Source organism: Rhinopithecus bieti, unplaced genomic scaffold, assembly GCF_001698545.2.
Source record: "Rhinopithecus bieti isolate Rb0 unplaced genomic scaffold, ASM169854v2 scaffold_10088, whole genome shotgun sequence".
NCBI lineage: Eukaryota > Metazoa > Chordata > Mammalia > Primates > Cercopithecidae > Rhinopithecus > Rhinopithecus bieti.
In genome coordinates this window covers 180205-196543 of record NW_016806409.1, presented here as the reverse complement: position 1 = coordinate 196543, position 16339 = coordinate 180205, and the positions used below count along the sequence as shown (strand labels likewise).

General features: G+C 56.6%; 1 protein-coding gene across 6 annotated transcripts in view; it reads left to right on the top strand.

Moving 5' to 3' along the window:
- Nucleotides 1-22: 22 nt before the first annotated feature.
- The window catches only part of HDAC5 (histone deacetylase 5), a 50062-nt gene continuing 33745 nt past the window's right edge, over nt 23-16339 (top strand). For 2 of the 6 annotated variants that reach the window (XM_017876022.1, XM_017876017.1), the window contains exons 1-3: nt 23-201; nt 6253-6463; nt 13729-13803. In XM_017876022.1, coding sequence (XP_017731511.1) covers nt 6442-6463; nt 13729-13803 — 97 coding nt within the window. In that variant the 5' untranslated portion in view covers nt 23-201; nt 6253-6441. The remainder of the gene's footprint in view (nt 202-6252; nt 6464-13728; nt 13804-16339) is intronic. The other 4 variants (XM_017876020.1, XM_017876016.1, XM_017876019.1 and 1 more) reach the window with 2 other exon arrangements.

Here is a 16339-nt window from a genome sequence, read left to right as displayed (position 1 = left end):
GGGGGGTCTGGGTCTATTTTTAGCTTCGGGTCGGGTCACGTGACGGGAGTGACGTCTCCGAATGTTGTTGTTGGTGGCGGCGGCGAGCGGAGCCGGAGGAGCCGCCGCAAAGATGGAGGAGCCGTCGAGGAGGCGCTGCCGTCGCTGCCGCCGCCGCTGCTGCCGCCGCCGCCCGCGAAGCCGGAGCTCGAGCCGCAGCGGGTGAGCGTGCCGTCCCGGCCCAGATCCCGTCTTCCCGGCCCCTGGGACGCGAGGCGGCGCCCCCTCCGCCTTCCGTCTCTGTCCGTAGGCTCCCAGCGCGCGCGCCGAGCTCCGCGCCCCCCTTCCTTCCTCCCGGGCCCGGGTGCCAGCCGGCGCTCCCCGGGAGCGTCGCCAGCCCGGGAGCTGGGCATCGGGGTTGCTGCGCGGGCCCCTCCCTGCCCCTCCCAGACAGGGGCGCCTTCCCTGCAGGTAAGGGAGGGGCCCGCCTTCCCGCGTCCCCAAATGGCTCGGAGACCGGCCGGGGTTGTCAGATTTGCCCCTTCCCTGGCGGCGCATGTTGCGTTCCAGAGCCATTTGAGCCCTGCACCCGGATTCTGTGCAGACCCCTCTTCGCTGGACACCCTTTTCTTGGTACTCTGAGATGAGGTGTGCTGCCCACCCACAGCGCTTCTCCCCATAGCTACGAACGCATCTTTGATTTTATGTCCTTGACTTGTGTGCATGAGGAGGGGGACTGCGGAGTCCACCTTACTTCTCTCTCCATTATTCTCACCTCGTCTCCTCTGAGGCGTTACTGCGTTTGTTCCCACCCTCTTCTCCTGTCTGACACCCTGGAGCCAGGATGCGAGAGCGAGGAGATGAAATGGAGCTCCCCCCGCAACCCCTTCTTGGGTGGATGCCCCCCATTTTTCATCCCGGGTCTGTATCTCATGGAAGCGGGAGCACTATCAGTGTCTTGTTAACTTGGGGGAGTCAGCTTCTCCACCCCACCCTTCCCTGGGGCCCTGGGGAAGATGAGAAGTGGCTAGGTGTAATTAATTAATCTGGGAGCCTGGTGGGGGCTTCCTTTGGGAGAGGAGATGACCACCTGATACCCCTGACTGATACCCCTTCTGAGATGAGGTGTGTCCCTAAAGAGGAAAGGTAACAGCTGCAGTTGCTTTTAGGAGGGTGCAAAAGGGACCCATCTCTCTTGTCAGTGACTACCATGCTTTTGGGACCTGGAATTAGATTTGGAGCTTGGGGAGGTGGTGATGATTTGGTTCAGTGTCCAACTGGGAAGGGAGGATGGAGCCAGATTATGGGAACAAAAGGAGGCTGGGGGGAGGGTGAGATCCAGGAGTCTTGGTCAGAGGGACCCCTGGCCAGATTGCCTTGCAGGATTGCAGCCTGGGTCTGGGTCCTGCCTTCGGCCTCCTCTTAGGTTCAGAGGATGTAGGCAGGCAGGGATGGTCTTTAGTCTCCCAAGTCCTAGGCACCCTGAGCCTATGCTGGCTGTTGAGATGCTGGGCTGGGCTGGGCTGGCTGGGCTGGCTGGTGGATGAGCCATGTTGGGGACTGCCTCTTCTTCATTCCAGTCTTCCCTCCTTCCTCTCCCTTCCTAAACACAAAGCTTGGGGAGATCTTGGTTTGTCTCCTTCCTCTTTTCTTGACTCCTCTCTTTGCCCTCTCTTCACTTGAACTTGGATCTGGGCTTTCTTGACGAGGCAGTAGGGGTCTCTCTGAGTTAAAGAAATGGGCTCCCAGCATCTCCACTCTGTCCTGGGAATGTGGGCATGCCGGAGACCAGAGAGACAGATCTCAGGTGCGGGTTACTTGGGGGCAAGGATGGAGAAAATGTTAGTTCTGTGCCAGCCTCCCTTTCTTCTCCAGTATATCCTCCTACTTTGGCTGGATCGTATAATTTGGAGGGGGGCAGCAGTTTCACATGCCCCACCCACCCCAAGTAGCTCCAGAGACAAAGGTTTGCTTTCCCTTCTCTAGGGGTGGCATCTTAACTGTGTGTTTAGAAATGGGGCCTGGGAATGTTGGGGGGTGTCATTTGTGTTCCCGCATAGTGGGGGAGGGGGATCAGCTATAGGAGCTGGGGGTAGCGCGGTCGGTGCTAAAGTACCAGCTGCTCTTTAATAATTAATTCTTCCTACTCACATCCCTTTGAGGAGGGATGTCTGGAACACAGCATCAGGCTCAGCCAGCCTGCTAGAGGACGCACTCCTGTTGGTGGTGGTGGTGGGGGGAGGGGGAGACAGCAAGGGGGGGTGGTTCTTGGCATTTTTGGAGCACTGTAGCTTGCTCATGAATGAAAACCTGATGCAGCCAGTGAGGGGCCCTATTGTAGCCGACTTTAGCTAATTAAACTTTCTCTGCCTTTCTTCTTCCCCATCCCACCTCACCCCAGGCCCAGCCCCAGCCCTTTCTTGAATGGGGACCCTGTCTGGTAGTGCCGGGAAGAGGGTATCATTCTGCCTGAGATTTTAGGGCAAACAGACCCTGTCTTCTGCCCTCTGCCTCCGCCTCCTCCCTTCCTCCCCTCTCACCACCCCCCTCTTTTTTTTTTTTTTTTTTTCTAGAAATAGCAGCCTCCTCCATCTGGCTTGTGCAGATGCCTGGAGCTGCGTCTGAGCAGACAAACAGAAATGGGCCGATTGCAAAAATGAATTTGTCAGCCTGGTGCCTTTTTTCCTTCCCTGTCACCCTCCCCCTTTCCCTGGTTTGGGGCCTGGACATCCGACTCTGCCACCCTTCATGGCTCTGATCCTTCTGGTTTTCTGTTGGCATAGCTTGGGGGAGGCACTAGGCAACAGGAGCTCTCGGAGGCTGAGGAAAGTGGTAGGCTGTGGCCATGGTCAGGAAGGGTCAAGATAAGTTCCTAGTGCCTTTGACCTTTGGGTGGGATGTCTTGGCTTGTACCTTTTTTTTTTTTGAGACGGAATTTCACTCTTATTGCCTAGGCTGGAGTGCAGTGGGGCAATCTTGGCTCACCACAACCTCTGCCTCCGGGTTCAAGTAATTTTCCTGCCTCAGCCTCCTGAGTAGCTGGGATTACAGGCATGCACCACTATGCCCGGCCAATTTTGTATTTTTTTAGTAGAGACAGGGTTTCTCCATTTTGATCAGGCTGGTCTGGAACTCCTGACCTCGGGTGATCCGCCCGCCTTGGCCTCCCAAAGTGCTGGGATTACAGGCATGAGCCACCGCGCCTGGCCGGTTTGTAACTTTTTGATGAGGTTGTTGAGGTAGAGTGAAGCAATCTCAGACTCCCAAGACTTGGTTCACACTGCTTGACCCTGTCACCCATGACCTAGGGGGTGCCCTGGCCTGGGGCCAGAGCAGGTGTGTTGGGAGGGGGTTGCATGGTGGTACTGGAGTCCAGGTTCCAGAGAGGGTCTCCAAGGGACACCTGACTCCCCAGTAATTTTGAGGGAGTTGTTTGAGCGACAAGATCGCTACAGGCTAACATTGTGAACCTATGGCCTTTGGAGCATTGCATTGTACCATGTGCCCCTCACTTGTCTGTCCTCCTCCTCCCACCCTTTGCCAGAGTTTGGGGTTTCCACCCTACTTCCCCAGGCTCAGCCCTGAGCTTGTAGGGTGAGATGCAGCCTGTTTCCTTCGTTCATCCTAGCCCGGCTGTCTTGGCTGGATGTGGGAGGTGGTTTTGGATCCTGGAGTAGGGTAGGGGTCTGTCTGGAAGAAAGAGTTGGTGTGACGTAGTGGGGCAGGACGCTTGGGGTGGGCAAGGGGTCTGCCTACTTGTGATGTCCTGGAAGTTGGGCCACTCCCTGGTTTGGCATCCAAGTGTTAGGTCATCTGGGACACGGCTCCTGGTCCCTGACTGCCCGCTGAGACCCAACGGATTTCTCTGGCAGATGTAGGAACAAACAGCTCAGGTTTTAAACATCAGACTCCCCTTCTCCCCTTCATGCCCCACCCCAGACAAGAATCTGTGCTTGTCCCAATCAGACCGTGAACATTGCTTTGTTTTCTCAGGGAGGCCCAGCCTGTGGCTCTGGTTCACTTGGGAGACTTGATGGGGGTGTTGGCAGACACTCTTTACAGGTGGACAGGGGCCCAGGGATCCTGCTGAATTTTATAGGATGGGGAGGAGTAGATGTAGCTGAGTCCTGAGCCCACCATGAATTCAAGGAGCTACTCCCTTCCTCTTCTGCCTCAGGGGTGAGGATCAGTGCCTTTAAGACCCAGAGAGACAGTGCGTGGGTTAGGATGATGGGGGCTGGGGGCTAAGCTGAATCTGGTTTCTGTGCCACTTGGGGCTGTGCCCCTTCTGAGCACCTTGTTGTGGAGGTGCCTCTGAGTGTGGAGATGGGCTAGGCTACTCAGGCTTCTATGAATCGTGGGAATTTCTGAACCTGTGTTCCCCAGCCCACGGGAAAGGGTGTGAGCGGGACTGGGCGCCAGCCCTCGTGTGGGCGCAGGCTGAACTGCCTGCCCACGTGGGCCCTGCCAGAGCACCAGCAGCCCTACCTGCCACATTCCTGAGCTTGGCCTCAGCCCTGCCTGCGTAGCCTTTTTTGTCCTAATCCCATACCTGTGCCTGTCAGGAGCAATTTAGCCCCTTCAACTCTGCCCCCCAGTCTGAGTGTACCTTTCTCCAGCCATAGAGTCCAAGCCCTGTGGGCAAGAGCAGACAGTGGCAAGCCTGGGACCTCAAGGTCTTGTGTGTGCATGCGCACACGCGTGCGCATGTGTATTCACGTTCTTGTGTTTCTGCTATAGCTGGCTTCTGGGCTCCAAATGGACCCCACCCTTGGGAATCTGATGAGAATGCAAGGCTTACTGAGAATTAATCCTGCCAGGAGGTGGGGCTGTCTAGGTGGGGCAGAGCTGATTGCTGGTTCGAGGCTTGGGGAGCAGAGTTAGGGCTTAAACTCTCAGCAGCTCACAGCCTCCTCTGATGGCTTCCTGCTACCTTGCTTTCATTGGGTATTGGAAGGCCTGCCTTCATTTGGAAGCAAATGAATGAGATCATGTCTGGGGTGGATCGTGGGCTGTTAAGGGATGGGCCAGGTGGCTGTGTGCATAGTGTCTGAGGCTTGAGGACTAACTGTGGGGGAGAGCTGGAGGAGTGGACATGGGTTGGCAAAGCCTGTAATACCTCCTCCTTTACTATGCTGGCCTCAGCAGGGCTACCGCTGGGCCTTTTGTTGCTTTTGTACGAACTGGGAAAAAATCGTCCCTTGTTTTGGGTGGACTCAGCATGTCAGGCCATGGCTTGGCAGGCAGGGCACAGGCTGGATTTTATACCTCCCTAGGCCAGACCTCCTTACACAGAGCACAACCTGTACTAGGCTTGGGCCCTGCACCTGCCAGGCCAGGGGTATTAGATTTGGAATGGAGAGGTCTCTGACTTTCTCAGTTCCTGGAAAGAGAAGCTATTGTCCTGGTCTGTTGTTGAGCTGGGCGAGACCAAAACGGAAGTACATCCATATTTCCAGAGTTGGGTGGCACAAGGATCAGAAAGTCGAGAGAAGACCCCTAGAAGTCCCAGCTTAGGCTATGGAGGCTGGGATACCAGTTTCTCCCTTAACTTCTGCCAGGGACTCTAGATCAGCCCTGCATCTCCCCACTGCTATGGATAGAGATCAGAAGCCCCCTGCACTTTCTCCTTTGGTGCACACCTAGTACCATGGCAGGCACTGTTGGGAGTCTATAGGGTCTCCCCACCTGGCAGTAGACACTCACCTGAAAAGGGGTCTGTTGGGTTTGACCACCATAGCCATTTCCTATCCCTTGGGCTCTGGGAGCCTCATCAGTTAGTAAGATAAGAAACCAGGGTCTGGCCGGGTGCGGTGGCTCAAGCCTGTGATCCCAGCACTTTGGGAGGCCGAGACGGGCGGATCACGAGGTCAGGAGATTGAGACCATTCTGGCTAACCTGGTGAAACCCTGTCTCTACTAAAAAATACAAAAAACTAGGTGGGCGAGGTGGCGGGCGCCTGTAGTCCCAGCTACTCGGGAGGTTGAGGCAGGAGAATGGCGAGAACCCGGGAGGTGGAACTTGTAGTGAGCGGAGATCCGGCCACTGCACTCCAGCCTGGGCGACAGAGCGAGACTCCGTCTCAAAAAAAAAAAAAAAGAAAGAAAGAAACCAGGGTCTATCCAGTTCTGCTGATTTCTGCTGTGGCTGTGGGCAGGTATCCCTCCCTCTCATCCCTCTCATCCCCAGGTATAAACTGACAAGCTCCAAGGTCTCCTTCGACTCTCAGATTCCTGAGTTAGGGGCTTCTAACCCTGCTCCATCTCTCCCCAGGGATGCCGTTCTGAGTGCCTGACTGCCTCGCCCCGAAGGATGGCCTCGGATGGGCATTAGAGGCACGGCGGCCCCGGGCTCCCGTCCCGTCCGTCTGTCTGTTATCGTCTGTCTCTCTTGACATCACCGCAGCTCCACCCCCTCCTGTCCCAGCCCCCAACGCCAGCTTCCTGCAGGCCCAGAGCCGGCATGAACTCTCCCAACGAGTCGGGTAAGAGCTGGGCGGTTGGAGAAGAGCACCCTGGGGTAGCTCTGGATGCAATGGGCTGTGTGGGTTTCCCTTCCAGGCCAGCTGACCTTTACTGTTTGATCTATAAGGGAATGAGGGGGTCAGGAGTGGAGAGGTGTTGCAAGAAAAGGCCCATAAGGTAGACCTGGGATTTGATGGATCGATGGTCTGGCCTGGTCCTGGGAAGGCAATGGGTCCTACTCTGCCCCCCCATGCTTGCCCTCTCAACTTAGGGGTATTCGGCTCCACCTCCGCCTTCCCCTGCTAGCCAAGACAGGCGGGCCTGAAGAGGGAGTGTGTGTCCCTGAATCTCTCGGCAGTCTGGGACGAAGTTGGAGGAATTGCTTTACTATAGCAGAATGCCCAGCTTCCTTTTTGTGGTGGTGGCTTCTTTACTTGGTGGAATGTTTGTGTTCCATACTTTTTTCTTAGTGGAGGTTTACAAGGGCACTGGGCCTTAACTTCCGTGTATGGGTGCGTGGTGTTGGGTGGGAGTGGGGTGACGTGGGTAGAGGAGTCTCGGCTCTCCTCTGAGTCCAGGTAGACTGCCTCTCTTCCTCTTGGGCCATTCATATGATAGATTGCTAATCTGGGGTCTTTTACTCTGAGATTTCCTGTTCCTCTCTGCTTCTAGGACCCTGTCCAGTGCTGCCAGAAATAGTCTATTGGGGGGACTCTAGGCAGCTTGATGTGCAGCTGGTTCTGGATGTGTGCCTGTGAGGCTGTGTTCTAGTGGCCTGAGCTGGACCCTCAGCAGTTTCCCAGGAGGGTCATGGGCCGGTGTGGTCAGAGTCATGGCTGTCTCCTCCTCTTTGGCTGTCTCCTTCTGCAAGGTGTTAAAGGTCCATCTTGCTCAACTTTAGCCGTCCATGGCCCATAATACGCTCCATCTTTTTATGTAGGGGTGGGTGGATATTTCTCCTTTTAGAGATAGGGCAATTAGGGCCTAGGATGAATACCCATTCACAGGATTGTACGGAAGCAGCATGAAGGAGGAATCCAGACCACCCCACATTTTCTTCCCCCGTCATCCTTCCTGCAGGGTTTGCGGTTCCCCCTCAGATATTCCTGCCTCTGCCCTTGCCCTCATTCAGCCCATAGGGGCTGGGCTGGGTGGGCTGCCCGGCTTTCTTGCTTCCCCCTCTGAGACTGGATGGTGAAGGGAAAGGAGAGGCCTGGGTCCTCATCTGTCCCTCGTGCATCTCGGTTGAACACTACCCCAGCAAGCTCAGCCATGTCAGGCAGTAGGGCCAGCTGCTTCTTTCCTCTGAGTTGTGACGCTGACCTGTCCAGGAGCCATCTCCAGTCCGTGCTTCCCGTGAGTCTGGGGTCTCACTCTTGGCCATGGGAATTGAAGCTGCCGAGAGGCATCTGTTGGTGGCTGGGAGAGGATTTTTCCCAGGTTTGGGGTTTCTTTCCCTCGCAGGGAAATGTGATAATCAACCCAGGATAGATGAAGTTATTGGGTTACCTTTCCAGACGTGGCGGTCTGAGTTTCCCTTGCAGCTATCTCTGTGGGAGCTGACAGGAGTGCTGGAGTTGCTGGACGTGTCCACCAGTGTAGGAGGCCAGTGGCTTAAGAGCCACTGCTGAGCCCTGGCCAGGAGGGCATCCTGAGTGGGCCTGTGGAGTGGGCCCCGCCTCCTGGCTGGCTTTCCAGCTCCCCCCAGCAGGGGGAGATGCTGTCTTCTCTGTGTTGGGGAAAGAGGGAGAAAAGGAGGGGGCCAGGGATTGGGAACCTCATTTTAGGATTGTTGAGAGGCTTTGGAGCGGGGGCAACTGCTTGGGGATGTTTGCTTGAGGCCCTTCCTGCAGAGTATTCCTGGGGTTCTGGGACTGGCTTTCCCAATTGTGGGGTTCCAGCTGCCCTGGGCCAGGGAGATAGCCAGCCTGCCCGCAGCTCTTTCTTTCTGAGGGGCCTAGCGTCTGCCATTCCCAGAGCTTGGGCTGGCATCTGGGCTAGGGCTGGGTTGCCCAGCGCCTGGCAGAAGCCTGGAAACCACATGCCTTGGAACTCGGCGGAAGCAAAATGAAACCACCGATTGTAGCCAGAGCACGCGGGTGTCCACTTCCCGTAGACACCCTGCAGCGAGCCCCAAGAAGGAAAGGTATGGGCCACGGGCAGGAGATAAGAGGTGAAGGATGGAAATGGTTAGTCCCCAGGGTCTGCTGCAGCCCCTGAGCGCCTCCCACCTTCTCCTCACTTCCCTGAACACTTGCTCCTCTTTCTCCAGAGAACAGAACAACAGGCTGGGTAAGGGGCAGAGCTTCTGGTTTCTCTCAAGTCCTCTCAGCATAGGAGCTTTTCTGTTTGGCAAGTCTTCACTGAGTATCACCAACAGGCTCAGCCTGTGGAAGACAGAAGAAAACATGAGATGGGCCATCCCTGGCCCTCACAGTGAACATGTTAGCAAGAGAGACTGTTTCTGGTGAGGGGCAGCAGGTGGAGACTGTGAGTGATTTCCTTCTGGGGCCCACCGCCCAGGGAGGTGGGAGCTGATGACTTCCCTCTGGCTTGGGCTGCCTGCCAGCCTTTGACTTTATTTACCTCTTTTGCAGTCTTGGAATCACGGGTGGAGGCTATTGATGGGGTTGCCTGCTTCCCTGAGACCATTCGCTGATCTCTGCTTTTCTTCAGGCCAAAGGGGCTTGAGGATTAAGGCTTTCTTTATTTTTCTGGAACTGATTGCTTCTGCACGTTCTCTTCAGTGGGGCTGAAAGGCTGACAGAAGTTTCCCTTAGCTCAGACTCGGCCCAGCCAGGTTGGAGGAGCCACCCAGGGGCCTGGGACCCAGGCCAGCTTTGGTTGAACACTCTTCTCTGTGCCATTGCCCAGAAGAGCAGGCAAGAGTGAGACCCACTGTGCAAGCCAGTCTGGGTGGCAGCGGGGCCATGGGGGAGGCGGCCAGGATCCTTCTTGTGGGAGGAAGACAAGCTTCATGACAACACCTGCCTGCCTAGCACCTCCCAGAACCCTTACACTTTCTCTCTTTCCCTTTCCCGGGATGGAGGGCAGCAGCCCCCCCCAACCCCTGCTCTCTGGGTGACCAAAGAAACTGGGGCATGGGTGTAGGGTGGAGCCAGGAACCTTGGTGTCCTGCCTCCCAGCCTCGGGCTCTGCCTCTAAGCCCCCGGGGAAGGCAGGCAGTGAGAAAGTGGGTCAGTCCTAGCATGGGGCTGGGGTCTAGGAAGTGGACTCCTGGCCTCCCTTCTCTACGGAGGTGTCCCCTGGCACACCTCTGTGTTCACTGCAGAGTGGGACCTGTTTCTCCCCTCCTCTTCCCTGCTCTGTCATTCCAAAGGGATTGAAGGCTTAGAATGGAATGGCCAGAGAAGGCAGGGTCAACCCTGAGGGGAAGTAGAAGATGCCAAAGTAGGTGTTCACATTTTTTCTGAACTTGGTTTCAAATGAGAGGGTTCAGCCAATACTTAGCATGGGGCCTGGCACATGGCAGCTCCCAGACCATGCTGATGGGCTCCAGCACGACTGGGATCGAAGGGCAGGAAAGAACAGGAGAGCAGGCAGGCCTGATGTCTGGGGCTCAGGGAAGCTGGCATCTCACACTCCATCCAGGGTGCTCCTGGGCCAGCCCTTGGCTTTTTCACTGTGCACTAAGCAGACCTTGCTTTCTTTTTTTTTTTTTTGAGACAGAGTCTCGCTCTGCCCCAGGCTGGAGTGCAGTGGCCGGATCTCAGCTCACTGCAAGCTCCACCTCCCAGGTTCACGCCATTCTCCTGCCTCAGCCTCCCGAGTAGCTGGGACTACAGGCGCCCGCCACCTCGCCCAGCTAATTTTTTTTTTTGTATTTTAGTAGAGACGGGGTTTCACCATGTTAGCCAGGATGGTTTCGATCTCCTGACCTCGTGATTCGCCCGTCTCGGCCTCCCAAAGTGCTGGGATTACAGGCTTGAGCCACCGCGCCCGGCCAGACCTTGCTTTCTTTTGGTCAGGGTCCCCCATCCCCCACAGCCTTTGGGCTCAGGAAATGGAACCTGGAGCCAGGGTTAGGTGCTTTCCTCCTTCAGATTCAGAGGGCTAGGAGGTCAGAGTGCAGCCTTTGAGGGAGGGGCAGAGTGAGTCTGGGGAGGACAGTCCTGGCTCTGGGTGAAGCTCATGTACCCCATGCTTGGTGAGTGCTCCATAAGGTTTGTGGGATGATACATGGGTATGCTGGATGGGAGAGAATGGAAAAGAGAAGTGAACTGCAAGGAGGGGGGCTAAAGCATGATGGATTGAAGTTAGACATTAGGAGGACCTTGTATCACCTGAATCTCAGAAGAAAAAAAGACATTTGTCCCCATCCCAAACCTCCTCTCTTACTCCCTTGGAGGATTCTGGGAATTGCACTGAGGATTTTCTGGCTCTGTCTGACACTTTGCTTCCTGTTTCTCGGAGGCTGTAATGGTGCTGGGAGCTGGCTGCCCAGCTCCTGGCTCCAGCCACCTCTGGGTGTCCCTGTCCTGGGTGCTCCTATCTTTCCTAAGCAGGAGGGCCTCTTTCTTCGATGTCTGGGTGCTCCAGGTTCTGGGGGCCCTGCTTTTGAGTCCTGGTAACTGACGACTTCCTCTTTAGAATAAGCCTCTCCTGCCACACTCTGCTATGCCTGGGGGAGGCAGAGAGAGCTGGGACAGGGCTAGCCAACCCTTCTGGTTGCTCCTAGCGTGGGTGGGTGGAGTCCTGGGCTGGGAAGGGTTGCTGCTCCCGGCTTTCTGGGCTCCCTTTAATCTGCTGCCCATCACTCCATTGATGGAGACCTTCCCTTCCCTTCCTCTTGAGAGAGCCTGGTTGGCCAGGATGAGGTTGGGGCAAGGGGTGGTGAATGAGATCCCCAGCCATACCATGAGATGTCCACCAGCGCTAGGCCTCTGAGGGAGTACTGTTCCTTGCCCTTTTTCTAGAATCTGCCCTGGCTTAGAAGCTGCAGCTCCAGACCACTGTTTCTTTTCTGGTCCACCACTGGGTACCCTCTAGCAACATATACATCTCCCTAGTCTAGGACCTGGGAAAGCCTGCCTCTGTCTATAGGTGTGGTCCTCCTAATCCTCCCACTCCCAGCCTGAGGGCAGGAGACCCCTTTGCCATCCCTGACTGGCAGAAGCTGGCTGGGAAATTGGCTCCAGGAGCCACAGCCACTGTGTCCTTGGTTGGCCAGCTCCTCCTGGGCTCCCAACAAGAGGGTGAGGTCATCCAGTCCAGAGAGAGGACAGGTGTCCCTGGCTGCATGCCTGGAGTGGGGGTCAAGGAGGGGGCTCCAAAATAGCAACTGTGACATGAGGAAGCGGGAGGGGGATGCAGACACAGGAATAACCAGGCTATTAAAAGGCTGTAGTGAGGTCAGGGGGCCAAGTGGGATCTTTGTACCAGTGGGAGGCACAACCTGAAGAGCAGGGGCAGGCCAGTGGTGGGGAGGGTGGGTGAGTGGCACTGGTCCTCATGGCGCATCAGCCCCAGGACCGAGGGAGCAGGGACTGTGCTGCCAGGCCTGAGGCTGACTGATGGGGAATGGCTGGATGCTGAAAAACTCTTGACTCTCCTTAGCAAGGCTCCATCCTCAAGTCTCTTCCTACTTGAGCACAGGGGTCATTATACCTGTTAATAGAAACCCTGGGAAATGGGAGGCAGTGGAGTGTGGTGGTTAGAGCTCAGACTTGAGCCTCAGACATCCCAGCCCTGCCATGTAAGCAGCTGTATGACCTAGGGTGAGTGACTTCATCTCCCTGTGCCTCAGTTTTCTCATCTGTACCTCTCTCCCAAGGTCACCACACAGAATAAATGAGATGATGGGCCGGGCGCGGTGGCTCAAGCCTGTAATCCCAGCACTTTGGGAGGCCGAGACGGGCGGATCACGAGGTCAGGAGATCGAGACCACCCTGGTTAACACGGTGAAACCCCGTCTCTACTAAAATAATACAAAACACTAGCCGGGCGAGGTGGCGGCGCCTGTAGTCCCAGCTACTCGGGAGGCTGAGGCAGGAGAATGGCGGGAGTCCGGGAGGCGGAGCTTGCAGTGAGCCGAGATCCGGCCACTGCACTCCAGCCTCGGCGACAGTGCGAGACTCCGTCTCAAAAAAAAAAAAAAGAATAAATGAGATGATGTATATGATGTTCTTAGCACTGCACCTGGCACATTGCCAGGGAGGAGCTACCTGTGCTGTGAGAATTGGCAGATGTTCCCTGGTCCCCTTTCCTAGACCGGTGAGGAAAGAGGACCAGGGGACACCTGTCTGCCCAGGATGAGTATCCCTACAACCTAGAAAGAAGCTGAGGCTGAGCAGCCTCTGGAGGCGACACTCCAGAATAAGCGGGAGTGTTTAGGGGACTCTCTGCTGATTGAAGGGGTGGGGAGGCACCTCTCAGCTCTGTGGGAGGGCAGAAGTTAAGCAAACCTCCATGGGGCTATTAGAAATCCAGGGAAGGTGCCTGTCTGCCAGCCTCTCCCAGGCCCTTCTGATTCCTTTACCTGCTTTGGAAGGCAAGAAGGAAGACAGAGGCTTGAGTCTGGCTTCTTGGTCTCTATCCCCTGGCTTGCTTGACAAGAGTAGCAGCCAGAGCTGCTCCCAGATGCATGGGTACCCCAGCTGGTGTCCTTCCCCAGCCCAGCCTCTGGCCACCCAGCGCTGTGGCCTTGGCCCTGAGTGCAGGCCCTCCCCTGTTCCCATCCCCCTCGCCTGGCGCTTCCTCCTGGGGTAGAACCGCCTCCCCCCCATGGGGCCTCCTGGCAGTCGGCCCGCAGCTCCCTGAGCATGCTCCACCTATTTATAGACAGGGCCCTCCCCCAACTGCTATTTCAGTCTCCTGCCAGCTGCCGGCGGCGGCTCATTCGGGAAGGAGGAGCAGGGAGCCGGGCCCAGAGCTGTCACCCAGGGTTGGGAGGGAACACAGAGCCCGCCTGCCCGCTGAGCTCCCCTTCCTGTCCCAAGTGCTCAGCCATACCCCAGCTCCTAGGAATCAGGGAGAGGCTGGTGGTCAGATGCCCCTCTAGAGCAGAGCTGGGCCTGCACCTCTAGGGACTCCCTGCCCCTCCTGCCGCCAGGAGTGCCCAGGCCGGATGAGGCACTTCCCCACAGTGCGGGTCCCTTCGGCAGTGGCCTGAGGGAACCTTTGCAGTGCGGGCTGCCCGGCCACCTTCCCTTCAGCCTGCTCCCCGCCTCTGGCGGCCCCCTCCCTGGCATGCTGCTGGTGCCCAAGGCTCAGGGGCTCGTGGAGATGCTACAGACCATCTATGAGACAGAATCCTGTTTCTCAGCAGATGGGATGTCAGGCCGGGAACCATCCTTGGAAATCCTGCCGCGGACTTCTCTGCACAGCATCCCTGTGACAGGTAAGTGCCTTGGTGTCCCTGCCTGCCCTCTGTCATCAGGCATCCTTGTCCCTGGGCTGAGCATCTGGCCCTGAGCCTTGCATAGATAGGGTCCTGCATAGATCTGTCTTGAGAGTTTTGTTGAGAATACACGGGGCTGGGGGATCCCTGCTCAGAGTGGCCCCTGTCCTCCCTGCCCAGAGCCTGCTGCTCCCCTGTGCCCTGCAGCTGTACTCTGCTGCATCTCTTCCAGTCCCTTCGGTCTCTGGCAGGGTCAGCATCCGCTGCTGGGGGCTGGGGGTTACTGGAGGATCTTGGCCTAGTTGGCACTGTGGTCAGAGGGGAGGAAGTGGGTCAGTGACCCGCCTCCACGCTGCCCGCTCCCCAGGTTTGGGCAAGGGAAGAAGGCGTAGCTGGGTGTCCACAAGAATAAAGGTTACCCCAGCTCCTCTGGCTTGGTTCTTGGGGCTAGAGGATCCAGTACAGTGACTTCCGCAAGTCCCCAGCCAGGAGTCTCCTGAGAATCAGACACTTGGGGAGGCTTGGTGCAGTTGTGATAGAGTTAGGCAGAGGCTGCCAACTCGGATATTGAGGGGCTTGGCTGCCTTAGCCCCTAGCTGGCTCCCGATAGCACTTTTCTCCCCAGGTCTGGGTTGATTCCCATCTCATGAGGATGAAGAGGTGTTACTCTGGCTCAGATGGGCTTCAGGACCCCCTAATCCTGCCACCGTCTCAGCAGGAACTTTTTTGGCTCTTGGCTAGGGGTGGGGTCCCCCAGAGCTGGGCCACTCCCTCCCTCACTCTCGGGAACCTGTTGGCAGCATCAAGCCTTCCTGGCACAGCCTCCCCACCAGGCCGGCACCACAAGATGCTTCCTCCAGGGAGGGGCCTGCTGGACCCATGCCTGCTCAGCCCCTCCTGGCGGTGGCTTGGCACTGAAGTGTGGGTGTCTGTGTGTGTGCATGTGAATGGGGAGTCCTTGCTTCTGGAAATGTGGGTGTGTATCCCAAGCTTCAAATTGGAAGGTGGGAACTGTGTGCCTCTGCAGGTGCCTGTGATTTGGCTCTGAGCTGCCCAGGGATAAGGTTGCAGTGGGACTTGGATGTGTCAGAGCATGAATGTTTTGGGAAGATTCAAAAGATCTTTGGAATATGGACTGTCACCTGCCCAGGCAGGGATGCCCATGCAGTGTTCTCATGTAGAGGCATGGCCCTGAAGACTAGCCCTGCAGGGTATCCATGTAGGCCCTGGGGATAGGGGCATTACCCTGGGGCCAGCCCTGTAGGCTGGGGTGGGGATGGGGGCATAACCTTGGGAACCAGCTCTACAAGATACCCACGTAGTCCCCTGAGGTAGGAGCATATGCCTGGGGGCCACCTACACAGGTCCCTGGGATGAGGAATAAACCCGGAGGGCTGGTTCTTATCCTGGTCTGGAGTCCACGGGTCCAACTAAAGACCCTGCCTGCTGGCCTCCAGCCCATAGCCTCTGGGACTCAAGGTGGTCTCTTGGAAGACAGAATAATCACAGAGCATCTTCTTGGGACAGCTCCACCCTATCTGGCTTATCAGGTCTACCTATCCTGCCCTGTCCCCTCTGTTCCTTGCTACCAGCAGGAGCCAGCGGTTGGCTGGAAGTTTCCTCCTCAGCTTGTTCACTCACCTCCTTTCAGATTGTACCCCAGAATCCTCGCAGGCTGGAACCCTGCTCTCTCATCTCCTCCCTAGGCCTGGCTGCCCCTGCATGGACTCCCACGCAGCCCCTCTCTCCAGATCCCTGTCTCCCCAATTCACCCCCAACACTGGCTGGCCTTCAGAGTGGTGGCTTGGTCCATGCTGGCAGGAGGGAGGCGTGAGTCACCTCAGCGGCTCGGCTCGGGGAGAGGGCTAAGAATGTTCCCCCTGCGCAGCTCTGATGCTGTGTCTGTGACGCGGCTAGGGACAGATATAGGCCTGGAGCTCTGCTGCCTTGTTTTTTTTTTTGGACTCTGGAATGTAAATAGATGTTTCAAATAGAAACACTTTAACCTTTGGGTTAAAAAAAATCCACCCCGGATAAACACGGCCATGAGGGCCCAGGCAGCCTGGTGTTTCCCTCCCCACCCCCTTTCCCTGTCTCTTGATCGGTCTCCAGACAGGATGCAAGAGCCTATGGCTGAAAAAGCAGGTGTCCAGGGAAGCTTCTTTGGACAGTCTGAATTGTGCAGGTCTCCCAAGCCCAAGGCGTTGGAGCAACGGTCTTTCGAGGGTGGTGCCTGCCTGCCACCTCCAGCAGCATGTTTGGAACCCTATTTTAGGGACAGCCTTTGCTCTCTGGGCTGTCTTGGTTGCTGCCATTGTCCAGCACCTAGCACAGTGCCTGGCACATGTATGAATGAATGTCGCATGGGGAGGGCTGGAGTCCAGAATTGCTGGCAGGATTCCTGGGCTCTATTCTGCGTCTTGGTCCTCTGGTTGAATAGAGACAGCTTTAGTGAGTCACCCCAGCGGGTGAGACAGAGCCTTAGCCTACCAAAGGACAGGGGCACACTGCTGTTCTTTTTTTTTTTTTTTTTTTT